The sequence below is a fragment of the Brassica napus genome, chromosome C2 (assembly GCF_020379485.1).
Source record: "Brassica napus cultivar Da-Ae chromosome C2, Da-Ae, whole genome shotgun sequence".
Taxonomy (NCBI): Eukaryota; Viridiplantae; Streptophyta; class Magnoliopsida; order Brassicales; family Brassicaceae; genus Brassica; species Brassica napus.
Window position 1 is genome coordinate 25,742,734 of NC_063445.1, and position 25,808 is coordinate 25,768,541.

At 37.0% G+C, this 25,808-nt stretch overlaps 7 protein-coding genes across 8 annotated transcripts; 3 read left to right on the plus strand and 4 right to left on the minus strand.

Moving 5' to 3' along the window:
* The first annotated feature begins 219 nt into the window (after window positions 1-219).
* On the plus strand, window positions 220-5,993 carry LOC106390968 (5'-3' exoribonuclease 3). 2 transcript variants are annotated; one of them, XM_013831530.3, is made up of 23 exons: window positions 221-569; window positions 817-919; window positions 1,016-1,092; window positions 1,161-1,352; window positions 1,447-1,566; window positions 1,647-1,709; window positions 1,822-1,965; window positions 2,063-2,227; window positions 2,361-2,438; window positions 2,766-2,852; window positions 2,947-3,201; window positions 3,273-3,368; window positions 3,446-3,541; window positions 3,620-3,690; window positions 3,783-3,911; window positions 3,995-4,071; window positions 4,156-4,196; window positions 4,306-4,380; window positions 4,475-4,632; window positions 4,713-4,817; window positions 4,906-4,981; window positions 5,057-5,178; window positions 5,264-5,993. In XM_013831530.3, the coding sequence occupies exons 1-23, from the start codon at window positions 366-368 to the stop codon at window positions 5,820-5,822; spliced, it is 3,093 nt and encodes a 1,030-aa protein (XP_013686984.1). In that variant the 5' UTR covers window positions 221-365; the 3' UTR covers window positions 5,823-5,993. The 2 variants fall into 2 exon arrangements, with proteins under 2 accessions (XP_048603661.1, XP_013686984.1); XM_048747704.1 differs by having other exon boundaries at window positions 220-569; window positions 3,995-4,196.
* Window positions 5,994-6,076: 83 nt separating this feature from the next.
* LOC106390980 lies at window positions 6,077-7,616 on the minus strand. The gene is made up of 6 exons (XM_048747705.1): window positions 7,361-7,616; window positions 7,003-7,154; window positions 6,793-6,902; window positions 6,633-6,718; window positions 6,418-6,522; window positions 6,077-6,333 (listed from the first exon to the last, which is right to left on the minus strand). The coding sequence occupies exons 1-6, from the start codon at window positions 7,468-7,470 to the stop codon at window positions 6,303-6,305; spliced, it is 594 nt and encodes a 197-aa protein (XP_048603662.1). The 5' UTR covers window positions 7,471-7,616; the 3' UTR covers window positions 6,077-6,302.
* Window positions 7,617-8,238: 622 nt separating this feature from the next.
* Window positions 8,239-11,698, minus strand: LOC106390970 (endoglucanase 10-like). The gene is made up of 6 exons (XM_013831533.3): window positions 11,573-11,698; window positions 11,187-11,452; window positions 10,326-10,609; window positions 9,413-9,986; window positions 8,783-8,949; window positions 8,239-8,699 (listed from the first exon to the last, which is right to left on the minus strand). Exons 2-6 carry the CDS (start codon window positions 11,407-11,409, stop codon window positions 8,367-8,369), a joined length of 1,581 nt encoding a protein of 526 aa, XP_013686987.1. The 5' UTR covers window positions 11,410-11,452; window positions 11,573-11,698; the 3' UTR covers window positions 8,239-8,366.
* A 1,954-nt stretch (window positions 11,699-13,652) lies between these two features.
* Window positions 13,653-15,198, plus strand: LOC106390974 (L10-interacting MYB domain-containing protein). Its single transcript, XM_013831536.3, has 3 exons — window positions 13,653-13,950; window positions 14,065-14,400; window positions 14,510-15,198. Exons 2-3 carry the CDS (start codon window positions 14,071-14,073, stop codon window positions 15,047-15,049), a joined length of 870 nt encoding a protein of 289 aa, XP_013686990.2. The 5' UTR covers window positions 13,653-13,950; window positions 14,065-14,070; the 3' UTR covers window positions 15,050-15,198.
* Window positions 15,172-16,248, minus strand: LOC106390977 (protein disulfide-isomerase LQY1, chloroplastic-like). Its single transcript, XM_013831540.3, has 5 exons — window positions 15,968-16,248; window positions 15,813-15,896; window positions 15,678-15,729; window positions 15,450-15,606; window positions 15,172-15,353 (listed from the first exon to the last, which is right to left on the minus strand). Exons 1-5 carry the CDS (start codon window positions 16,106-16,108, stop codon window positions 15,332-15,334), a joined length of 456 nt encoding a protein of 151 aa, XP_013686994.2. The 5' UTR covers window positions 16,109-16,248; the 3' UTR covers window positions 15,172-15,331.
* Window positions 16,249-17,056: 808 nt separating this feature from the next.
* Window positions 17,057-18,882, plus strand: LOC106393851. Its single transcript, XM_048748891.1, has 3 exons — window positions 17,057-17,754; window positions 17,837-18,519; window positions 18,611-18,882. The coding sequence occupies exons 1-3, from the start codon at window positions 17,057-17,059 to the stop codon at window positions 18,880-18,882; spliced, it is 1,653 nt and encodes a 550-aa protein (XP_048604848.1).
* Window positions 17,145-24,500, minus strand: LOC125581747. Its single transcript, XM_048747706.1, has 2 exons — window positions 22,622-24,500; window positions 17,145-22,536 (listed from the first exon to the last, which is right to left on the minus strand). The coding sequence occupies exons 1-2, from the start codon at window positions 23,486-23,488 to the stop codon at window positions 21,877-21,879; spliced, it is 1,527 nt and encodes a 508-aa protein (XP_048603663.1). The 5' UTR covers window positions 23,489-24,500; the 3' UTR covers window positions 17,145-21,876.
* Window positions 24,501-25,808: the final 1,308 nt, after the last annotated feature.

Here is a 25,808-nt window from a genome sequence, read left to right on the forward strand (position 1 = left end):
TAGACTACAAGAAGCCATCAGTTAAACTCCGGTTTAATTTTTGTCCGTCGTAGTCTAGCTGGTCAGGATACTCGGCTCTCACCCGAGAGACCCAGGTTCGACTGCCGGCTATTTTTGGGTTTAATTGGGCTTCAAAATAAGTTTATTTAGCCAATACAAAAGCCCAAACCAATAATATGTCGTTTTTGACATCACATTGTATATTGTCTTAAGCCCAATTAATTTGATTTGATCCGAATATCCGATTCCTAACAAAAAAAAACAGTTAACACGTTCTTCAGACCTTACCCGCCGCCGGCAAACAAACCGTCGATTTGAGTAGATACTCTCTCGACGTGCTCTGAGTTTTCGTTGATCGTTGAAGAATGGGAGTACCGGCGTTTTACCGGTGGTTAGCGGAGAAGTATCCGTTGATAGTATCGGACGTCGTCGAGGAAGAGGCTGTCGAAATCGAGGGAATCAAGATCCCGGTGGACACCAGCAAACCTAACCCTAACGATCTCGAATACGATAATCTCTACCTTGACATGAACGGTATCATCCATCCTTGCTTCCACCCTGAAGACAGGGTACGTTTTTTTCATTCCCTTTGACATTATTTTTTAAAGTTTTCAACTTAAGGTGAGTTTTATAGATTATAAAGTTTTCATCTTTATACAGAGACATTTTAAAGTTTTCAACTTTTATTAAAGGGTTGCTCGTAGTAGAATATGGTGTTTGGGTGATTGTTACCGATTATAAAGTTTTCGGCTTATGGTGTTAGTTGTTTTTGGTTTTGACTCTTTTTTAGATTAATGATTTTGTTTGTGGTTGCAGCCATCTCCGACTACCTTTGAGGAGGTGTTTCAGTGTATGTTTGACTATATTGATAGGCTGTTTGTGATGGTGCGGCCCAGGAAGCTGCTCTACATGGCTATTGGTAAGTGTGGAAAAGTTTTTTATTCTCTATCTGCCAACATAGCTTTCTTTTTAGGTTGAAGCTTAATCATCCTTGTGTTTCATTTGGGGGTGTTAGATGGTGTTGCTCCAAGAGCTAAAATGAATCAACAGCGGTCTAGACGGTTTAGATCTGCTAAAGATGCATCTGATGCTGTATGTACCTTCAACATCTACTCTCAGCTAGTTAAACTTTGTTTTTGTTGACGTTGTTAATCTTACAGGCTGCTGAGGAAGAAAAGCTGCGAGAGGAGTTTGAGAGGGAGGGTAGAAAACTCCCTCCTAAAATTAACTCTCAAGTGTTTGATTCCAACGTTATTACACCTGGAACAGAGTTCATGGGTGTTCTCTCTATCGCCCTGCAATATTATGTGCATCTTAGACTTAATCATGATGTTGGTTGGAAAAACATCAAGGTATGACGATAGCTGTTTAGCATTTTTCTGTCTTCATACGAATTGATTTTGTGACTAATTTTTCTTTTGCTATTACCTGTTGTACTTGCAAAAGGTTATCCTTTCAGATGCAAACGTTCCAGGTGAAGGAGAGCATAAAATCATGTCATACATTCGTCTTCAAAGAAACATTCCTGGTTTTGACCCTAATACTCGGCATTGCTTGTATGGGCTGGTATGAAGTCTTCATCTTCTGATTCTGAGGTCTTATTCTCTGTTCATTTTCTCACTTCGGCCTGCTGCTTTCATTGACAGGACGCTGACCTGATTATGTTAGGCTTGGCAACTCACGAAGTTCATTTTTCAATCCTTCGAGAGGTTTTTCATACACTCCTCTTGTTTTGTGTACTCAATCCTGTGATTAAAGGACACTTCTATATTTTATTTTCTAAAAAATAAAGAAAGTGACCAAGCTGAAATGCTTCTTTAGGTGGTATTCACTCCTGGACAGCAGGACAAATGCTTCTTGTGTGGTCAAATGGGACATATGGCTGCAGATTGTGAAGGAAAAGCAAAGAAGAGGGCAGGTGAATTTGATGAGAAGGGCGATGGTTTTGTCAAAAAGCCATATCAGGTTTGAATTTCAAGACCGAGTTCGTCAGTTACAGTACTTATGTGTGATAATAATATTGTCAGTTCTAATGTTTTTGTTTCCTTTTTTTTTTTGTCAGTTTCTTCATATATGGATTCTTAGAGAGTACCTGGAGTTTGAAATGAGGATTCCCAACCCACCGTTTGAGATTGATCTGGAGCGCATTGTTGACGATTTCATCTTCATATGTTTCTTTGTTGGCAACGATTTCTTGCCACATATGCCAACACTGGAGATTCGAGAGGTTTGTGTTGTACTGGCTTTGAGTTTATAATAAGTTGTCCTTCAAAGAACCTTTAAGTGATGCCCTAGTATGATACATCCTTGTTAGCATCAGAAAATATTACTTGATGTAACATGTTTCTTCATATCTCCAGGGTGCTATCAACTTGCTTATGGCTGTTTACAAGAAGGAATTTAGGTCGCTGGACGGCTATCTAACTGATGGATGCAAGGTGCTTATTCTCACTTTGATATTAGACTTAGGCATGCCGGTTCGGTTTGGCCGAAAACTCGCTAAATTGACCGAAAAGTTTGGTTCGGTTTTTGGTTAGTTCGGTAATTTGGTAAATTTCTGATTAAATTGTTTAGAAATTCGAATTTTTTTGGTTCGGAATTTTGGTATAGTTTGGTGATTTAAAAAAAAAAAAAAAACGAACTGAACCAAACCCTAACCGAACTGAACCGAAAAACTGAACATTTCGATTCATGTTCTTCCTTTTTTCCAATTCACCCTTAGCTGACATGGTTTTTACATTATCTTCTGCTTTAATCTTCTCCAGCCAAATTTAAAGAGGGTGGAACAGTTTATTCAGGCTATTGGATCATTCGAAGATAAGATATTTCAGAAAAGAACCAGGTTACATCAGGTACATCGTCTTTCTAGAGAAACATTACTTCTTTTTTGGTAGTGATGTATTAATTATTGATGATGTCTTTGTTTTACTCTGGTTTATATATCAGAGACAAGCTGAAAGGATAAAGGGAGATAAAGCTCGGAAAAGAAGAATGGATGATGCAGCTCCCACAGTCCAGCCAGAGTCTCTTGTTCCCGTTGAAAGATTTAGTGGTTCTCGACTTGCCTCGGCTCCTGTTCCTTCACCGTTTCAGCCTAGTGATGGAGTAGGGTCTGCTCCACATCAGAAAGCACGACGTCTATCTTCAGGGTCCAGTATTGGTGCTGCTATTGTCGACGTCGAGAACAGTCTTGAACCTGACGTATGCATTCCTGGCTCTGTAGATGATCTTATTGTCTGAACAATCAATACTAAAACGTTTGCTTATTTCAGGAAAACGAGAACAAGGAAGAACTAAAGACAAAGCTCAAGGAGTTAATCCGTGAGAAATCTGATGCTTTCAACTCGGATACTCATGAAGAGGATAAGGTTTGTTCTATTGAATTAAGCTTTCAATCTTTGGGTCTCCCTTCATTGCTGAAAAAGCTTTTTCTTATTTTGCATAGGTGAAGCTTGGGGAACCTGGATGGAGAGAAAGATATTATGAAGAGAAGTTCTCAGTTACAACCATTGAAGAGATGGAAAGAATAAGAAAGGATGTTGTGAGTTTGAGAACGTTATATACTTCCCATCTGGAGAGGTTTTAAAGTTGTAATATGTGAAACATTGGGCTTGTGCAGGTTTTGAAGTACACAGAAGGCCTTTGTTGGGTCATGCATTACTACATGGAAGGTGTTTGCTCCTGGCAGTGGTGAGTTCCCTACACTTGGCGATGTTATCTGTTTCTTTGGACTAGATTCTATATTTGCTGTTTTATTTACATCTGTACTTTTGATGTAACAGGTTTTATCCTTACCACTATGCACCGTTTGCTTCTGATCTAAAGGATCTGGGAGAGCTGGATATAAAGTTTGAGTTAGGGACTCCATTTAAGCCTTTCAACCAACTTCTTGGGGTGTTCCCAGCTGCCAGGTTAGGAAACAACGCTGTTTCTTTCTGCTACATTCTTGTTTCGTGTGTATGGTTTAACTGTAACTATTTACTTCATTTGGCAGTTCCCATGCTCTTCCAGAGCGCTATAGGACCTTGATGACTGATTCCAACTCTCCCATCATTGATTTTTACCCAACTGGTACTGCTTTCTTTCCTCTAAATGGTTCACTCAGTGTCAACTGTTGGAACAAAGTTATATATCTCTTTCTATTCTTTTGTCTAGATTTTGAAGTTGACATGAACGGGAAGCGTTATTCCTGGCAGGTAATCAATCTCTCTGTCTTTCGTCAATCCCTTCCTCATTTATTGAAACACTGTCACTAAATTTTGAGCCTAATATTTAACTTTCTTTTTTTTTTTGTTTCCTCAAAAGGGTATTGCTAAGCTGCCTTTCATTGATGAAAGACGCCTTCTAGAGGCCGTTTCCGAAGTGGAGTTCACATTGACGGTATGGTATCTTATGATGATTGCTTTTCAGAACAGGAGGTGTGTTTTCAAAAGGATGCCTTTTTATTTTATTTTTTCGTCTTATCAATCTGTAGGATGAAGAGAAGCGTAGAAACAGTAGGATGTGCGACATGCTTTTCATAGCAACGTCTCATCGCCTTGCTGAACTCATCTTTTCTCTCGACAACCATTGTCGGCAACTGAGTGCCAGGGAGAGAATAGACCTTAAGGTTCAGATCAAACCTGAGCTCAGGTTCGTAAAATCAAATGAAAACATTACTCTTTTAAGATTCTTCCTATCTTGTTTCCTGATGTTGTTAAAACTACTTGCAGTGATGGTATGAACGGCTACTTGACTCCTTGTTCAGGAGAGACTCGCCCTCCTATATTCAGGTCCCCAATGGAGGGTATGGAGGACATCTTAGCCAACCAAGTCATGTGAGATCACAAACCTACTTTTTTCAAAAATATCATTGATAAAAAAGATCATTAGAAAACTGATTTTTTTTCCCTTTACTTCTCTCAGATGTTGCATTTACAGACTTCCGGATGTACATAGTCACATAAACAGACCTCCTCCTGGTGTCATCTTCCCTAAGAAGGTTCATACATGATATACCATTATGTCTTGTCTACTTATGTCTATGGTAGCTTTAAGTTGGTTTGTTTTCTTTCAGATTGTGAACATAGGTGACTTAAAACCACCACCTGCTCTTTGGCATGAGGACAATGGAAGGAGACCTATGCATAATAATAATTATAATAATAACAATAATCATTATAATAATAATCAAGGAAGGTAATAATATAATCATTGAACCAAGTTTAAAAACAATTTGTCTAATTTGCAAAATTGTTAATTAATTTCTTTTCAATTCATGAAGGCAAAACCCACCTGGAAGTTTATCTGGGCTGCATCTAGGAGACGCAGCACATCGTCTTGTCACCAACAGCCTACAGACGAGAACAGACCGGCATGGATATCAAGCAGCAGATGGACATCATCAGCAGCATCATCATGGTCACGGCTACAATCAACCGCCCTATGCTCCACAAGTTCCTTACCAGTATGGTGGCTATAATGCTCCTCCACATGGCGTCCAAGACTATGCTCCGCCACAGTCATCAAGACAACCTCCGTATCAAAGCCGAGGTGGGTACCAACCTCGTGGAACCAGTGGGAGATTCCCATCGGATCCTTACCCGGTTCAGTCACGTGGAGGAGGTCACCACCGTGACAGAGGTGGTGGAGGGTACTCTGGTGGCTACAACCAACATCATCAACAACAACATTGGGATGGTCAAGGTGGGGAGGAGCATTATAATAACCAACGAGGGTATGGTGGTGGTCAGCATCATCGTCAGCAAGGTGGTGACCGCAACCGTAGAGGAGGTGGGAGTCATCATCATCATGATCAAGGCCCTAGACATCATCGATATTAAAAGCACAATGGTAGTTGTTTGTATCATTAGAGTTGAGCCTGCTCTTGGTTCTTTGGTTTAAGTATTAAGAGTAGCAGGGAAAGAAAACTATAGGTGGATTACATTACTTGTTTCTAAACAATTGTTTTAATCGTTTTATCTTTGAAGAAACTAAAAAGTAGTTTGGATTGATGATTTGATTTCAAAGTTACTTTTTTTTGTTTCCCTTGCTGATAATTAGTACTCGTGAAAATGATTTAATTACACAAAGGAGATTAGTTTTGGAAAACATGAGATTTGCAATTGAGTAACACTAACAAAAAATGAAGTATGAATTACAAACATCCAATACTACCAGATTTTAGATTCCATTTAAAAACAAAAATATCAAATTGAAAATACATCATCATTGAGTGGATAACTGAATCAATCAAGTCTTTTCTTCAATTTAAGCTTCGGGTGATATATAATGTGTCATTCAACTTTATGTTGGAGTCTTCCTCAGGCTATTTTCCTTCGTTTATGATCATCCCTGAAGAAAAGAAAAAGGAGGATTCATAATAAAAGATGAGGATCAGAGTGTTAAGTAAAGAAGAGTGTAAAAATCAAGACTAACCTATCCATATGCAAAGCTTCTTCAGACTGCTGTTCCAGCCACTTAACGCATCCTGTGTTAGCCGGAAGTAGAGATCCAGCTATATGCATCACCTCTTCATCAAAACTAATCACAAGTTTGAACACAAGTAGTCAAATAACACTAAACATCCAAGCAGGCCACGGTTCAGTGTAATAGGCGAAAGAAGCTAATAAGCCTAAGAGAGAGTTAGTTACCTTTCGACTTGAAGGCGTAACATGGTTCCAACCTTCAGTACGTGCCGTTTATGAGAGCTGCTCACAAAGCAATCTTCACCATTTCTCTGAATAGGGAATTAAATCACTCAAATTGGATCATCAAATTTAAACTACAATTCAAGAGTCAATAGAATAATACCATTCTGTACTTGAATTCTTCACGGATATCAATATCAGTTACGACAGCAGCAGAAAAACCAAGAACAATGACATGGATTGTCTCTGGAGAAATCTTGACAATTTTCCCTTCTGCAAAAAAACAGACAGTAGAGATCATCATCCATCCATCAAGCTCAAAGAAGAAAGTCAATCAAAAGTGTGTATAACGACATCTTCTTCTCTTTCTTACCAACAAGGCTATTAGGCTTGGGGTTAAACAGAAGAAGACTTGCTTCTACTTTGACGCCAAAGTAAGGATTAAGCCCTGCAAGGATCTTAGCTCCTTTGCTTTTGACAGTTACATCAAAAGCCAATAGAACCCCATCAAATGTTTCATCATACCTTCAAAAACACAAACATATCACTACAACAAAAGTTAAGCAGTACTAGTTATCAAGAAGACAACTTTTTCTTCATGCGATAAACAGAACCAAGCTATATCATCACAACCCATAAATCGAAAATTCATTTTCATAAAAGGATGAAACTTTATGTTAGCCCAGAAGTAAAAAATCGAAACTTTGAAGAGAAGTTTAAAGGGAACGAACTGGAAGAGAAGAGAGCTGAGCTCGCGACAGATGGCCTTAAGCTTGTTTCCACTCTTGGAAGGATGAATGTAAACCATCAACTCCGCGTTTGTGAGCTTTAGACCCTCCATGGAAGAAGATCTAGTTTCTGTTGATAGATGAGCAGAGCAGAGCAGAGCAGAGAAAGAAACGATAAATTGAGGAAGAAGATGATGCCGTCGTCGTCTAAAGAGATTAGGGTTTTATAAAGCCCACCACAACAAAGCCGAAGGGTTTAAACGCGAACCAAGTTAAACCATGAACCGAAAATATATTCCAGTTGGATAAATAAAACCTGATTTGTTTGCAATTTTTTAATCAGAAATCATATTTAGTTACTTTATTTCTTTAAATTATATAAATAAAATCTTTTTTTTTTAATTTTTATATATTCATTTCTTAAAATTTTTATAACTAATAAATATTTAAAGTCAAAGTAATAATTTTATATTTATATTATAATATGAATTTTATATTTAATTTTCATTTGATTTGTATTTAAATTTTATTTCATAATTATTTATATTAAAAAATTTAATAACTTTGTTTTGTTTTGTTTATAAAATTTATCGAAAATAACTAACTTTTTTTTATGATTGCATTTAATTAAATTTGGTTAAACCTGATTAAACTTAGTCGAACTATATTGACTCATAAAAATATTTTCGGTTCAGTTATCGGTTTGCTTTTAAAAACATGGATTTAACAGTGTCGTTATTTTAAAACTAACCGGACCGGTTCATATCGTTTGCCGTCCTTAGAGCACTAGTTAACAACTTGCAATGTTGTTACGAAGATTTTGTTATGGAGTTAGTCTTTCTGTTTTGTATTTTTTCTTTTCTGAAAGTTTGAATTCTACGACAACACTCATCAACATATCAAGCAATACACAATGGTGAATAAACACATACACACGCATAGGGCAGAAGAAAAAAAAAAAAAAAACGAAGAAATGTGTGATTTTAACAAGGCTCTTAATACATAGAGCTCACTTCAATGACTGTAGAGCAGAAGAGGTCGTAACAAGACTAGACATGAGACCAACGAGTAAGGCATTGTTATAAGTAGTTGGCTCGTTCTGCCTCACATTGTCTCGTGCGTCGCGGAACGTCTCGTTTAAGAAAGGTCCACCTACTAGTGCACCATATGCTATGTTTGGGTTTGGTTTGGTCGAGTTAAAATACTCGAACCCATCTAAGCATCCTGTTGTTGCATCTGCAGGTATCGAAGCGCCTCTATGATGAATATATTTTGGATACTTGTCTCCATAACCAACTACGAAGCTCATCCCCATAGGATTCTTCCCCAATATGTAATCAGCCTTACAAGAAGATACTAGATATAGTTAGACTTTATCCTTTTTTTTTGTTATGTATAGATTGTTTATGTTGTTGTTGTTATTACCTGTGATTTGGCAAAGTCTCTGAGCTCTGTTGCTTTAAAGATCTTCCCGTTGCAAGATATCTTATGGAGACGCGAAGTGAGCATGTAATCACTGAACAGTGAGGCTAAGAATGCTGCGGAGACTGATTGTTGCAGCGCGTTCCACTCACTGACCAATACAAGACCACCTATTGAACAAAAAGAGAATTCAAACATTCAAGCTTTTATAAGAAACTGAGTCTTTTTGTTTATCTGAAGTAGGCCATATGAAGTAGGCCTGTGGGTTTGGGTAGTTTCTGAATTCGGGTAGTTCGGTTCAGCCAAAATCTCGCTGAATTGAACCAAAAATAGTTCAGTTCAGTATCATGGTAGTTCGGTTTTAAACTTTTTACCAAAACTAATCAAAGTTTTGGGGTTTCAATTATATTTCGGTTAAAAATTTGAATAAATTAGAGTAATTACGATTAGTTTGGATAATTTTGTTCAAAATTTTGGATAATTAGGTTCCAAACTTGGCAATATTTTTATTTTGAAACCGAACTAGCTAATTACCGAACCAAACCAAACCGAAAACCAAAGTTTTTTATAAACTTGGTTCGATTCAAAACCGCAGGCTTAAATTATTATGAAGTACTAAAAGTGAGAAGTTACCGTTTGATCTACTAGTTGTAGCTGTTGGAGATTTTGGAAGAAGACCACACATGACAGCTTTAGCTGTATCCCTGTAACTTCCAAGTCCCTTGCTCCCTGACAAATCTTTCTTAAAGAACAGTAACCTTGATAACAGCACCTGTGTTCCAGCAAGCTTGTTGTCCCAACTGAACCAAGTTGGGTTACCAAAACTTGCAAACTCATTACCATGCTTAGTGACATAGTCAAGGTAAGTTCTGTCCTCTGTTGCGTGGTACAACCAGCTGGCTGCCCATAGCAGCTCGTCTCCATACCCCGTCGAATTGTAATAGTCCTGAACCTCTGGTATGTTGACACTGTAAGAGCCTCTTTTAGTGTCTGCAAAATCAAACAGCTGCTTGGCATGTTTCAGAAGCGTGGCTGAATACTGTGGATCGCTGTCCTTGAACACTAAAGACGCTGAAGCCATGGCTGCAGCAGTTTCCGCAGCAACCTCAGTCCCTGGAGTGTCTGCATCAACCTTGATAAGTGGTCTCTTCCCTTTCATGGTCTCTGGTCTCTCCCAGCATGGATGATCTACCTTTGGATCTCCCACCTTCATCAAAATATAATCATCAACAATAATACTAACAAAGTAGGAGCCTTTGCACACGAAAACATATCCAAACTATATCATCTACTAGTCAGTCAAGTCTCAAACTATTTTTAGGCCTTGTGCAAAAAAATAATTAATAGTATATATAAAAGTAATGATAAAAATTTAATAGCTCTAGTTAATACATGCCTAAACTTTTTTTTGAAACTATAGACTAAATTTAAAAATATAATTAAAATTTAAAATTTTATTCTTTAATTTATATATATATATATATATATATATACACACACACTTGTACATGCTATTAGACGCCTGATATTAATACGAATCTCCTACCTGAATATAGAGCACATTATCAGAAGGGTGAGCTTTGATGAAGTAGTCAGTGGTCCATCTAAGCGATTCTTTAGCAGGATCCAACTGGTTCACTACATCCATCTGATCACCATACTCAAGAATCGACCATGACAAGACGGTGGCAGTGAAAGCCATAGGGAAACCAAACTTGATATGGTCTCCAGCATCATACAATCCTTTAGAAAGATCAAGATTGGCTTCACTTCCATCTTTAAGACCTGAATCTCCTCTCCAAGATATCTTATTATCCACCAATTTACCAGCTGAATCAATTAAAAACAAGAACATTATTAGTTTCCAAAAAAGGAAACACAATCACAAGAAAAATTGTCAACGGCTTGCCAGATACCACTCCATTTCTAAAAGATCTATGTTTTAGAAAAAAATATTGTCTGAGAAATATACATTTTTACTTTTTCGTGCATTGTTTGATGGTAAATTGTAAACTTCAAAAAAAAAAAAAATTGCTTTAACTGAAATTCTGTTAATTAAAAGTTGTGAGAAATAGTTAATATCACAAAAAAGTATGCATTGATAATCAAAAAAACTTAATATATTTTCATAAGACTAGTGGATTAGAAAGTAAACTATGTAGCTTAAGAAACGTAGCAAAGAGATCTGTATATCAAACATGAACATTATGCTTAAAACTGAATTAGAAACTTCAAATCTACCAGCTGCATCATAAACATTATCAAAGATATTATTATATTGTTCACCAATCTACCAGCTGAATAAAACATGCACCATTATTAGTTTCCCAAAAAAGGAAACTCAAATAGTCAAATAAGACTAATTTAGAAACTTTTGATCTGTAGATTAAGAAGAGATGTGTGTTACATTTCTGGATATCGAAGAACTGTAAGGAGAGTTTGAGAGCGTCGGCGTATTTCTTATCGATGGCGCCGGGAGGTCCGGGGACGGGACCAGCTCCATCGCCGTCATCGGATTTCTTCATTTTTGATTTGACCATGTAGACGACGGCGAGGATGACAGCGGTTAGAACAATGAGCGCTATGAACCAGCCGCACCGTCCTCTCGACTTCGATTTCTCCTCTCCCATTGGTTTTTGTCGGTGGAGCTCGATTAGATCCGGATCAATGCAGCTGCATTCGTGGACAAGAGTAGATGAATTAGCTTTCCGAGATCTGAGAATCAAGAGAAAGATTCGTGATGAAGAAGAGTGATAGGGTGATGAATTCAAAGGAAGGGGACTAGCTGCGAACCAGTGGTTAAGTTAAAGTCGGTGGAGTATGAAGCGGGATTTGAGATCTATTTTCTCCTCTAATTACTTTAATACCCTCCTTTCCGCGGAACAAGAAGCAGCTAAAAGCCAAGTCCGACTCGTGTTTAGTGTCATATCAACCTGATCTGTCTAATTCATTATTAGTCTTTTTATTTTGTCGGCAAAGGATTTACGTCTATAAAATTACATAAAGATCTAATGATTAGTAAAGTCTCTTAAGAGATTATCAATTTACAAATATTAGTATTTTAATAAGTTTTTACTCAAACCTTGATTTACTTAAGCTATTTAAAAACAAAAACACATGTCAAATTGTCAACTGAATTTTCACCAAATATCCCATAGTTTTTTATTATTTGAGAAACTTTTATTTAACTTTATGTTTAGTTAGTGAAAATTTATTTAAAACTCTATTCTTTAAGATTTTAGAGTTTTTACGAGTTGTTCTAGTTAAGCTATCCGTTTCAGTGTTGGCTTTTCACTCCATATAGGAGACAATGAATTTATCATAAAACTTAATTTGTTTAATTATATCACCAACATAAATGAACAAAAAATCATTCAGTATTTAAGGGGTTGGTATTATTAGTCCACATCACATTAATTCATAAATAGTATAACACCGACTAGGCATGAGCATTCGGATCTTCGGGTCGGATTCGGACCGAATCTTTTCGGACCAGTTCTTTTCGGATCTAGGTCTTTCGGGTCCTAAATATTTAGACCTAATAGGTACTTAAAAAATTTCGGGTCGGTTTGGGTCGGTTCTTCTCGGATCCGGGTCGGCTCAGGTATATAATTAAAATACCCATAAAACACCCGTAATTTTTCGGGTCCGGATATTTAGGATCTGAAAAAGACATGGCATACCCAATTCCATCAAATTTAGTCGATATTTCTCATATATATCTAAAATTTTACAAAATAAATTAAATGAAATTATTAATAATTAAAATAATATATTTTTAAACTCTAAATTTTACATTTTAAAGCTTCATATTACTTAAAAATGTTACAAAATAATAACAAATGTCTTTAACAAAAGATAGTTAAACTAAATGATAAAATAATATATATAAAATAAAACACAAAAAATCATAGTTTTAGATATACATATTTTTAAGTCGGATACAAATCGGTTCTTATCGAATCGGGTTTATTCGGATCGGTTTTTTTAGTCTGGGTCTATTCGGATCGGTTCCTTTCGGTTCTGATTTTTTCGGGTAAAAAAAATTTAGATATAAAAGGTATTGTAAATTTTTTGTTTGGTTTCGGATCGGTTATTTTTGGTCGGTTCCGATTAGGTTTTCGGATCCAGGTTAAAATGCCTAGGCCTAACACCAACTAAAAAAATCTTGATTGACTACAAAAACTAAAAAAATCTTGATTGACTACAAAACTGATGAAAATAATTGAGATTATACAGATGAGGATGATGTGTTGTAAGCTGTATATATATAGTAATGATTAGTATGGTTAAGATTGAAAATAAGTTTAAATTAATAAATTGCATTTTTTAAAGTTAATATATTGTATATTTTAATCATTTTTTCCTTTAATCATTTTTTTGCTAAATTCTTTCTAATCTTTTTTTATTATATATTTAAATACATTCACAAAAAATAATCAAATAAAATTGCATTCAATCGAAGTGAATTTTGGTGTGATAATAAATTTTATCGTTTTCTTTATGAATAAATGAACATTATTAAATATGTGTTTTCTAAACAGTATTTATTTACATGAATAACTCGTTTATAACTATTGGGGGATATAAAAGAAGGAGCTGCTTTTTGGAAGGGGAAATTTATACACATGAGGATGATGTGTTGTAAGCTGTATATATATATGGCAATGATTAGTATGGTAAAGATTGAAAATAAGTTTAAGTTAATATATTGTATTTTAAAGTTAATATATTGTATATTTTAATCATTTTTTCCTTTAATCATTTTTTTGCTAAATTCTTTCTAATCTTTTTTTTATTATATATTTAAATACATTCACAAAAAAAAAATCAAATAAAATTGCATTCAATCGAAATGAACAACATTGAGACATAGTTTAAACATTTATTAGTAAATTTCTAAACAGTATTTATTTACATGAATTAAAAGAAGGAGCTGCTTTTTGGAATTATTAGGCCTGGGCTTTACGCATTTGATATCAGCCCAGATGTTAAAAATGCAGCCCAGATGCTAAACGATACCTGAAGAAACGCGGCAACGACTCCGGCGAACCCTCAAATCCCTAGAGAGATCCTCTGGATTCCCAATTTCCTTCACCACCAGCCTCGTCGGGAATCCATGGAAGATTGAGATCGTCACCTTATTCCACCATCTCCTGAAACCGCTCCAGGTTAGCCTTATCACTTTCGCTTTTTCAGCATCCGATCATGCAAAAGCCGTTACCGTCATCGATTTCGAGTGAAACAAAGTCAATGGTTTGGTGTCTTTGTATTTGAACTCGCAGATACTGATGGATACTGAGCCTGTTCAACCAAAGCAAAAGCGACTGTCAAGAAAGAGATGGACACCGTCACTCGACAAGGTCTTAGCTGATCTGGTCGTTAAACAGATCCAACTAGGAAACAGACAGAACAACGTCTTCGACAGGAAGACATGGCTCAACATACGTACCGACTTCAACCACCAGACAGGACTCAACTACAACAACAACCAGCTTAGGAAACATCTTAATGTTCTGAGACAACGTTATGATTCGGTTAAATCTTCCCAGCTTCATAACCAGCTTGTTTTGGAGGATACAGGATGTATCTTGGGGTTGGACTTGTGGGAAGATTTTGATGTAACTCTAATTTCTTTTTTGTGTTTATTGAAAGAAAAAAAACAATTTAAATCGCTAGGCGGTAATTAGTATGTTGAGTTTTGTTACTTATGGTTCTCACTTCTCACAGGTGCAGCCTAGGAGTGAACCGGTTAAAGTTAAGGACTGTCCCATCTATGAGCAGCTTTGTACTATATATGGTGATGTTTCCTCTGTGGGGATGTATGCTCAGTCAAGTAACTTTGAAGGATTAGAAGAGTCAATGCCAAATCATACCTCAGAGAGTTTACCACCAACGCCAAATGTGGAGAGAAAGAGGAAGAGAGAGGCGGATACGAAGACTTCTTATGTGTCGCCTAGCCAGATTGATCCAGCAGTAATGGAAACTATGGCAGGTGCTTTGTCAGACATGATGACTGGTTTGAGGTCAAGGATGGTTGGTTTGGAGACGGAAGAAGAAGATGATAGGTTTAGTATCGCGAACTGCATCAATGCGCTTGACGAGATTGAGAATGTGGATGAAGGTGTTTACTTTGCAGCTTTAGATCTTTTTGAGAGTCCTGGTCTTAGAGAGACTTTTATGTCTCTTAAAGCTAACAAGTTGCGCTTGACATGGTTGCAAGTTAAGTGTAGGAACAAACTTACTCCTTCAGTTGCACAACTAGGTTGACTTCAAGCTATATATATGGATTTGGTCTTTTGTAGCTTTTTTTTTTTTCTTTGGCTGCTGATGACAAATAGTTTAGGAGGAAAATAGTATCAGCTGTAAGGTTGGTCTATCATGTTTGCTCATTACAACAGAAATGGGTTTTCTTTCAACTGTTTCAGTTTCCAAGTCATGATATCTCACATGTTTTGGTGAAGACAAAACAAAAGAGTATTGTACAGATGTAGTAAATTACACATAAGGGAGAAAGAGACACCTTTGATATGATTCTGTAGTGAAAAATGTTTAGTCATCGTCCTTAAACTCCCTGAGCAGAACAAAAGTAAGAGAACATGTGTGTTAGTATCTAAAAGAAGAGTTCGGTCTGGTTATGTTCTGATTGAAAAGTATGGTGTGTACGTACCTTCGATCAAGGTAACGAGGTTGAAGACCAGAGCCTTGACAAGTAGTGCAAGTTAAGGAACCAGCACCATCACAGTTGATACAGTTGGAGACTTCCTTCTCTCCCCCACCAAGCTCTACTGTAACGTTACCACTTCCCACACACAATCTACATTTCTCTGCTCTATGACAAAAGAGATTATCTTTAGACATACAAAAAATGTTTAAAGATGAGAGAGGAAAGACATACGAGCTCCGGTTCCATTGCAGGGAAAACAAGGTTGAGTATTCTCTCGCTTAGCCTAAGTACGTGTGAGCCAAAAACGACGTCGTTTCGTCAACTTCATTACACAAGGCAAGTGAGATCAGAATGTGAAAGACTTACGGCATTGTCGATTTGTGTCTCGTAGAAGACAGGGATTCCGATGCCCAATGCGACGCTGGCCACGCCTACAGAGATTGCGATTACCTAATTACTAAACAACAAAATCACTCAGAACCTTACAAACTCTATCTAGCAGAGAGCGGTGAGGATCAGACCGTGTTCGTGTCGACTTCTGCTTTGATTCGTGGATAACATGTTGCCGGCGACCGGAGACGGGAAGGAGACTGAGTGTAACTGACGGGGGAGTGAATGAACGGAGATTGAAGACGAGGCGGAGATGAAACTGACACTCGCATTTTAGCCTTTGTTGCTGTGAAGTCGCCTAAGCGCGCGAAGACGAGAGGAGCAAGAGGAAGAAGAAAGAAGAACCAGTGGTTTTGGGTTGATCTCAGCCACTAGACTAGAATCCGAATTTTTTTTAGAGATGGTTCAGATTACACTACACCACATTTATCACCTAAGGCATGCTTTTTTTTTTTGGGAAAATAAAAAAAATGAGACACTTTGAACTTTTGTTTGTCACAATAAGACTTTTCATATTTTTGGCAATTCTGGACAAGTTTTACCTTTCTCTAATGGGAAAAATAGTAAATTGAATTTTAAAAATGTAAAACAAATATGAAAAATATTGGAAACATAACTATAAGTATGACAATATATATGTTTAAACATTTTTAAAGAAAAACTGGAATCATATTTTATTTTATCTTCTAGCTACAGTTAGAATACTCATTCTGGTAATCTACCTAGTTTATATGTCTGATTCTAAGTTTTAAACATAAATATATCATGGGTATATACCGTAAACTACCATTTCTTGTATATTCTAGCAAAGATAGATTCAGTTACGTTATAATCAAGAAAGATGTCTTCGGTATACATACAGCTTGATAACGATATATAGCCACAACTCGATGATATAGGTTGGTTATATTACGTTATATAACTTGTTTTGCCTTTTACCTTATATGACGCCTACATGAACAATACATCTCTCACCAACTATACGGTGTTCTACTTAGGTAGTGTACATATTCTAGGCAAATCGTGAAAATATGGAAACTTCCATATTCGGTTAAAGAAGTTTCCTAAATCTAAACTAAATCTACCCTAAATCCCTCAAATATATTTGAGAATATTTTCTCCACGTTCTCCTCCTCCTCCTCCTCCCACGATCTTTTTTTCTTCTTTGTGTTTCCCTCTTCTTCATCCAGAAAGTCATCTCTTCTCTCTATCAACACAACATGGTTCTAATCTATGTTAAATCTGGTGAATGGGTGTCTAGTTGCAATGAAGAGTGGATTTTCATGGTAGACACATCAAGGCGTGGTCGAATGGTAACATTAGAAACTACTACTCCATTGGAGAAGCTCAAGAGGATCGTGTGTGAGGATTATGGGGTGGACCATATTGTTCTTAATACCGAGTTCAGTTATTCGATGGTGCGTGCAGAAGGTATAGATGAGTCTACATATTTCATGATCAACCAGTGCGAGGGAAGACATTCATGTGCTCCTTCAAAGAAAAGGAAATTCGGAAAAACAACATCGGCAAGAACAATTGGGACTCTGATACAACATCGATTCGGTGATGCAAACGATGGCCCAAAAGCAAATGAAATCATTCAATTTATGAGATTGGAGCATAGTTGTGAGATTACTTACTGGCACGCTTGGGAAGCTCGTGAGTTTTCTATTGCAGCTGCTAGAGGTATACCGGATCGCAGTTATGTTAAAATACCAGCATATTTGCATATGATTAAAGAAGCTAATCCTGGTACGCATACTCACTATGAAACTAATGAGAAGGGAAGATTCATGTATCTATTTATGTCATTTGGGCAATCAGTTAGAGGATTCAACAATGCAATGCGAAGGGTGATTGTTGTTGATGGAACTTTTCTGAAAAATAAATACAAAGGAGTCTACTTGTTGCTACTGCTGTAGATGGTAACTCTAATTTGTATCCGATTGCATTTGGGGTTGTTGATTCGAAGAATGACGATTCATGGGGTGATTCTTCAGACAGTTGAAAGTGGTTATTGCTGATTGTCAAGACCTAGATTTTGTCTCAGATAGAAATGCATCTATTTCTAAAGCGATTGGGACTGTCTACCCTCAATCAGCACATGAAATTTGCATTCATCACTTGTTGACCAATGTGGTTGCATTTTTCAAGATAAAAGGGCTGACTGCCTTGGTGGAAAAAGCTTCACGGGCATATAGGTACACTGAATTTCAGGAATGTATCACCAAAATTTTTGAAATGAGTCCTGAGCTTGGAAGATATCTGCGGGAGGCTGATGTGCGCAAATGGGCTCGTTCTCTCTTCCCTGGTGAAAGGTATGACATTAGGACCACAAACCCTGCAGAGTCGATAAATTCAGTTCTGAGAATACCTAGAGAATATCCGGTTATTCCTTTGCTAGATAGTATAAGAGAACTGTTGACTCGATGGTTCTATGAGTGTCGCTTGGTAAGCTCTAAGCATCTTGATCCTTTGACCACTAAGGTGGAGAAAAAGATTGATAGGAGAATTGTGAAGGCAAAAGGATTTCAAGTCTACAAGGTTGACGACTTCAAATCGCTTGTGAAAGGAGACATATATGATTGTCATGTTGGTTTGGAAAGAAGAACATGCACATGTGGGAAGTACAATATAGGAAAAATTCTTTGCCGACACGCCATTCCTGCCATTTATTCACGAGGTATGGAAGTATAAACACATGAACTTGGGACATATTTTTTTTTTTAATTTCAGCATATTGACTCCAATCAATCACGTTTATGTTGGTACAGGCATGGAAGTGCACAGATTTACTGACGGCTTATACACCACTGCAGCGTGGAGAACCGCCTATGTGGAATCCATTAATCCAGTAGCAGTTCCAGAGTGTGAATGGAATGTCCCTGCTGAGGTTAAACTTGCTAAGGTTTTACCACCAGAGACAAGAAAGAGTGCTGGTCGGCCAATAAAGAGAAGGTATGAATCAGTAGAAGACAAGATAAAATCTTCTCAAGGATCAAGAAAGAATAAAAAGCACAAATGCAGTCGTTGTGGTACCGAATGACACAAGAGAGGAACATGTGATTTACCCATCTAGTTTGTTCTGCTGTCTCTGTTTTGTTTCTTATTGATCTTGAAACATAGTGATCTTCTGTTTAAGAACCTATTTGACCATTTGGTATTTGCTAAACTCTTGAGACTAATCGATCTATGTTTGTGACAATTTGGTATTTGCAAAATTATTGGTTCTAGTAGATGATAATCACCAAGAAATAACAAGAAACATAGTCTTAAACTTGTTTGAAAATAAAAACAACAATTTGAGGCAGCACAGGAACATCATGCATATGCAAGGTACATGAAGACCATCGCCAAACAACACACAAACAAAGCTTTTATGATCCTTAATTCCCTAATGCATTTTGTGATCTTCTCTTCACAATGTGCAATTGCATCTTCCATCTCTTCAATTATACTCTCATGGCCTTTCATCATGGCCTCACCATCTCTCACTGATTTCTGAAACGCGATATTGTCAACAAGCAGCACGTCAAACAAGTTCTGGAAGTCTTCAATCTCCTCAACAACCGACTTATCAGTCCATTTGAACAAGTGAGCTTTGTCCTTCATCATTAACAACGAATAAACGGTTAGACTAAAACAAAGACAAAGTTTCATGATCATAAGACTAACCTTCTCAGATCCCATCAGACAACGATGAAATAATCTTCCTGGATTTTTAACTGTGTTTGAAGTGAAACGAGACACTGCCTCACCGCAATTGCATCTCGTGGAAATTCCGCGTTGTTTGGCGACTCGATCTGTTGGAGTGGATGAAGAATTGGCCGAAGACATGATTGGGTCGATCTCAAAAATTTTGCCGCTGTTATTCTCTCTTTCGAGGAATAATGAGGAAGAAAAGGGAGTAGGTCAAAAAAAATAGCTAAACGACGTCGTTTCATACTTCTATAACGTGTATTCTACCAAAGGCAGATCAGGAAAAAATCACAAAAATACGTCTACAACCTACTATCAAGCGTATGTACTTTGTCTTTAAATCCTCTAAATTAGTTTCAAAACATGGAGCAAAGAAAGTGGCATGAAAATTGATCAATTGATAGTTAGTATAAGATTTACATTACAAATGAATAAATAGATGTAATGTGTGTTTGGGGTTATTATGGTTTTGAATTTTGTTTGAGTTAAGGGTTTAGGGTATATTTGAGGTTATGGGTTTACGGTTTAGGGTTTAGTTAAAGTTTAGGGTTTATTTAGGGTCTAAGGTTTGTTTTTGAATTATGAATGTATTATGAATGTGTTTTTGGTCCTCAGGTTTTATGATCATGTAGTACACTATTCTTTATAGAAAATCAAATTAGAAGAACTAAAAATCCTACAAAAACAAAGATAGAATTGTCGCATAATTCCTAGAAAATCCAAAGCTAGAGTTGTTACAAATTAAAATTTCCAAATAAGACACATAATCAATCTTCGAGGTCAAAGACCTCTTCTCTCTCCCACGGTGAAGGCACGTATCGTGTCATTGCCTCAGCGTAAATGTGATCGTTTGCAGCCTCCCATAAGTCCACACCAATCTTCTGTATGCAACCCGTGATTATTTCATCATCCAATAAACTGAAGTCGATACCAAGCAGATTGTATTCCAAGTGCTTGAGTGCGTATGCACCGCAGTCACAACAAGACTTGTTCAATCTCGTCTTCATAGGCACATCCACGATAGAATATGATGCGAGGAGTAGCTGCTTCTTTCTTTCAGGTGGTGCAAAGGCCTTCACTATCCTAGGAATCATAGCAGCAAACTTCTCGACGTATTGTCTATTCTTTCCCCCACCGCAGTCAAAGACTTCCACCTTTTTTCAATAATGTTGACGCAGACAGCAATCCAGTGATTACCTACGTTGGACAATACTAAATTTGTAAAAGAAAGCCAGCTGAAAACTAAGACGTCTAGAGGAGTGTTGATTACCATTTACAAACAAAGGAAAGTAGAGACGATCAACATCGACACCCCAAACTTGATCAATCCGCCCATGAGATGGAATCTCTCCTCTCCCATAGCCAAGAAGAAAATCAGGCAATTCATAGGCTTTTTTGTTAGGAAGGAACTTGTTGTATGCAACGTGGATTTGGAGGTAGAACATAGCATTCATGAAAGCAACACGGCTTGGAGTCCAACGCTTCAAAGTTGTGTTGACTCGCCATATAAACATAACTGCACCCATTTCCTGAATATGCACAATGAAAATAAACTAATGTAGCAAAGAAGATGTGTAACAAAGATAAATTCAACAAATTAGTAAAAGAAAACATTACCTCGTTGCCAAGCCATTTTCCAGGACTTACTATCCTTGTAGCTATAGACAAATTTAAGATTGACGGACCAAGTGGTAAAGGTGTTGGTTTCTTAACCCATTCCGTGAATCCTAGCCATGATTCTTCGGAGCAATAATACAGTGACGACTGCGGAGAAACCATCTGTGCGCAATGGTGAATCAGTAAGCTGAAGTCCTTTTCCTTTATTCCATTTCTCCCAATGTGACGGCAGTGGAACTATTGAATCTTGGACTGAAGTCCTTGGAGTCCACCACTCATCTCCCTTCTTGGTCTGAGATGGATCAAAGCCGGGCACATATGAGGTCTGAGAAAGACCTTCAACGCCTTGCGTTCCTATCCCGGGAATGAAATCATCTGCTTGGCTAAAATTCACGTCAAATGAACTCTATGATGCTTCCTGTTAACAACATAATATTAACAACATCAACATCAACATCTGCTTGGCTAAAATTCACATCAAATCAATTAACAACATAATATTAAGCACAAACAAGGCCATTGCATGACCATTTTATAAAAAATCTAATATTTTACACACCAACATTTTACATAAATTTCAAAGTATACACTTACAAACCAAGGAGACTAACACACCAAGCACACTTACAAACCGAGACCTTATAAAACACCACAAAATTTAGGCCGATATCATAGATGACATTAAGACAAACAGACACGCAAACATTTAAGAGAGTGGTGAAGACTAGTGTTTCTTTACCCCACGTGTGGACCTCCTCAATGGTGGCTGGCTCATTGAAGGCTTCTTCGGTGACGGCTTCTTCGGTGAAGGCTTCTTCGCTGAAGGCTCTCCAAGCTCAACGTCAACGCTAGCTTCCTTCCGTGAATCTTTAAGCTCTGTCCTCATTTGCTCAAATGTCTCAGCCATCTGTTTTTGTAGCCGCTGTTCCATTCCAGAGAAACTCTGCTCAAACAACTTTGCCACAAAAGCCTTCATGTCTTCATTAAAAGGCGCTTGCTTAGGTCCAGTAGAGAGAACCTTATGCTTCCTTTTTTCCATACCACAAACCGGAAGCCTCTTCTTACCCCTTCTTGATGTAGAGCCTAGGTTCTTTGATCCTTTTGGAGTATGGTAGTCTTCATCACTCCCAGCCGCTTCATCATTCACAACCGATTCATCAATCACAGCCGATTCATCATTCACAGGTGCTTCATCATGAAGATCTGAACAAACCTCTGGAGCTTCTTCGATTTCCCAAATATGGTCACTAAAATCATGTCCTGTTCTTATCAACTCCATCAGGTTCTTGACTCTATCATCCTCCACATCATCATCTCTGCGAAAAGCATCAGATTGGACTACATCATAATTTCCTCTCCAGTCGATATATGCATAGATGTCATCCTACACAAGAAAGGTACAGAGAGTTAGATCCTATAAAACTCATAGAAACAGGATGGACTCAACTTACATAAAGATAAGAGATTACCTCAGGTGTCAGTATTTGCTCCAACCGAATGATCTCCTCATATGACACCTTTCCAGCTCCCATCCAGTTTATGCATCTAGAACCGTTCGTGAAACCTTCGTCAAGTTTTTTTCCACAAAGCTTCCCAATCTTTGGTACAACTTCCATTGCCCAAATCTGGAAGGCGTACGAGAATCCATCCAACACATAACTAGTAGTCTTATCCTTCAGATTGTCACGAGTTTTGGTTATTGAGTTGTAGAGAAGGTCATAAGCAGCAACTCCCCAAGGATACTTTCGAACCTTCTCAAGATCCATGACCACCTTGATGTATTTGAGAGGGATATTAGCCTTCTCATCTCTCGCTAAAACCACACAAAGAATGATGGCCAGATAGATCAGTCGTATGCGATCAGCATTCTTCCACTTCTTAACAGCTTCCTTGTCCTTATTCCACAGGTTGAAGAGTGAAACTGTTCCATCTTTTCTCCTCAACACATTGCTCCAGAAACCACCGTCATATTTCCACTCTTCGAACTCCTTAAGAGAGATACGAGTATTGCACTCAAACCCGGTTACTGCATGGAATTCTTGTAATGAAAATCGGAGTGGTCTCCTCGCAAAGACGAACCAAAGCTTGTGCAATTTGTAAGTCACCAGCTCCCTACACAAGAAGCTGTGTACCACTCTCGCGGAGAACCCAAGACCATTCTTATGGAGCTTAAAGATCTGAGAGAAAACCGGATCTTTCTTCACAACTGCCAACTCCTTTGGCATCCACTCAGTGAACTTTCGCATAATGTATTCAATCCTGCAGTTGTTATTGATCTGAGTCACTTGGGGTTCCTCGCCCTCCTTAAGAATCCTCTTTGGTAACTCTAGAGACATATCTAAAAGCGCAGAAAAAACTTGTTAGTTCAATAGGTTAAAGTATCGATATCATAACACAAATAAGGAGAGCAAGACAAATGCCTTTTACATTTACATTCTCCTTATCAATATGTATTCCACCTAGTTATAATTTCAGAAAGAACAACAATTTGTTCAATTGATCAATCAACAACAATCAATCTACCCATGGCCTATATTACAATCGGACAATATCTACTCTACTTGAAAACATACACAATCGGACAACAACTAGTATAAGATTTCAAGAACCAAAATTTCCCCCTTTCCAAAAACCTAAATCGGTATTTTACAACTACAAATCTAAAATATTAACATGCAAACAGTTAATCGTGATGTATAAGATGTTTAATCAACCTGTGAATCGAATTTACCTTAAGAAATATGACAAATCGATTTTAAAAAAATCTATGTAAAAGGGAAGAACAACTCGATTTCATTTTAGATGAGAATCAATAGAACTAATTGAATATCTTGTGTGAAGAACTGAGACGAAAATGGAAGAACACGTCGTACTTCGATTTGACCCGTCCGACGAAGAGGAAGAACACTTGGATTTCGTTGTATCGTCAGTGAAATCGAAGAGGAAGATGACAAAAGAAAGATTCAAAACTAAGGGTAGATGAAACTCCGACGAAGAGCAAGGATTCTCTCCGTTGAACCCTAAATCGCCATGGAAGGGGCTTTCTTCTACGGCGGAGAAGAGGAGGAGAAAAAGAAATTAGGGTATCGGGGTAAAAGTTTCCCTTTTGTTATTTTTTTTTAAGTTTTGTTATTTTTATTTAAACTTTTAATATTTACCCATTTAAAATATATAACGAAAATTTTGATATATAATTTTAATTCTACTTAATTGGTAAATTAAGGGTAGTTTGGTATTTACAGGAACAAAAATCTTATTTTCCTAAAAAATCTTCTACAAATCTTAGTGTGACAAATCCAAGTCCAAAGTGTCTTTTTTTCTAATTTTCCCTTTTTTTTGTCAAAAAGACTCTTAGACCATCTCCAACAATAGATATGGTTTTAGAGTTCTAAATCAAATTTTTAATTGAAATTAAAAAGTTTAGATACTTGTTTAGTTTTAACCCTTCCAATGATAGAGCCAATTAAAGGTTCTAAGTTTCAAAATTTTGAAAACTTGTAATAATAGATTACTTGCATCACAGGCTATACTAAAAAAACTTATAATTATTGAATTGCATAAAATTTAAATTAACTTGACAAAAAAACATATAACATAGATTGAGAAATCATAAACAAAACTAAACGATTAATAGTCATTTTGTCTTGTAACAAATTTACGCCATATATGCTCAACCAAATCATTTTTCAATTGTTCATGTATGTTGCGATCACGAAGTCGAGTTCGAATTGCCATCAAATTGCACGTATTTGAAGGCATATATTTAGAATACATGAAATCCACATGTGAACTTCTGTTTGATTCCACTTGTGCGAATTCTGATACGTCAACCGCATCAGCCGCACAACCATATGCCATCATACGAATTGCTGTTGTGGTCTTCTGTAGTCCAGAGAGACCGAGCCTTCCGGTAGCATCTCTTCTTCGTTGAAAGAAAGAAACTTCATTGGCGAGTCGAGTAACAATATGCATAAACAAGAGCTTGTTCATTCTAAACCGGCGTCGAAATAAATGATTAGGATATGTTGCATTTTCACAAAAATAATCATTCCATAATCGGTTGTGTCCGTCTTCACGTTCTCTGTCAATATAGGCTCGTTTTTTCTTTGACTTGGTTGCTTGTTGACAATTAACGGAAAGATTTTCGAATTCTTCATTGAAATTTTGTTCCATACTTTCATTTAATGTTGATTCGAGCATTTCTTCGATTGTTTCCTCAAAAATATCATGGGAAGAAGATGCCATTTTTTTTAGTAAAGAATAGAAGAAGATGATGATATAGAGAGAATTCTTAGTAAAGAATAGAATACGAAGATAATATAGAGAAAATTCTTAGTTTTGTAATAAATTTTGTGCTATACAATGTGAAATATATAGACAAATGTTGACATGTTTACAATAGAAATTGGTGGTGCATAATGAAATGGAATACAATTCTAAAGGCAACTGAAAATGCTAGAATATAGAACTTTAAAAAGTTTACAATTTGTGGTGCCAAATTAAATGGAATACAATTCTAAAGTAACATGAATACAATTCCCATGTCAATTACATCTTCTCTCATTAGCTCAATCAAATCTCTTACAACCTGTCCAAAAAAAACACAAACAATTTAACACATTTGTTTTCTATCTGTTTGTCAAGAGCAGATTATCA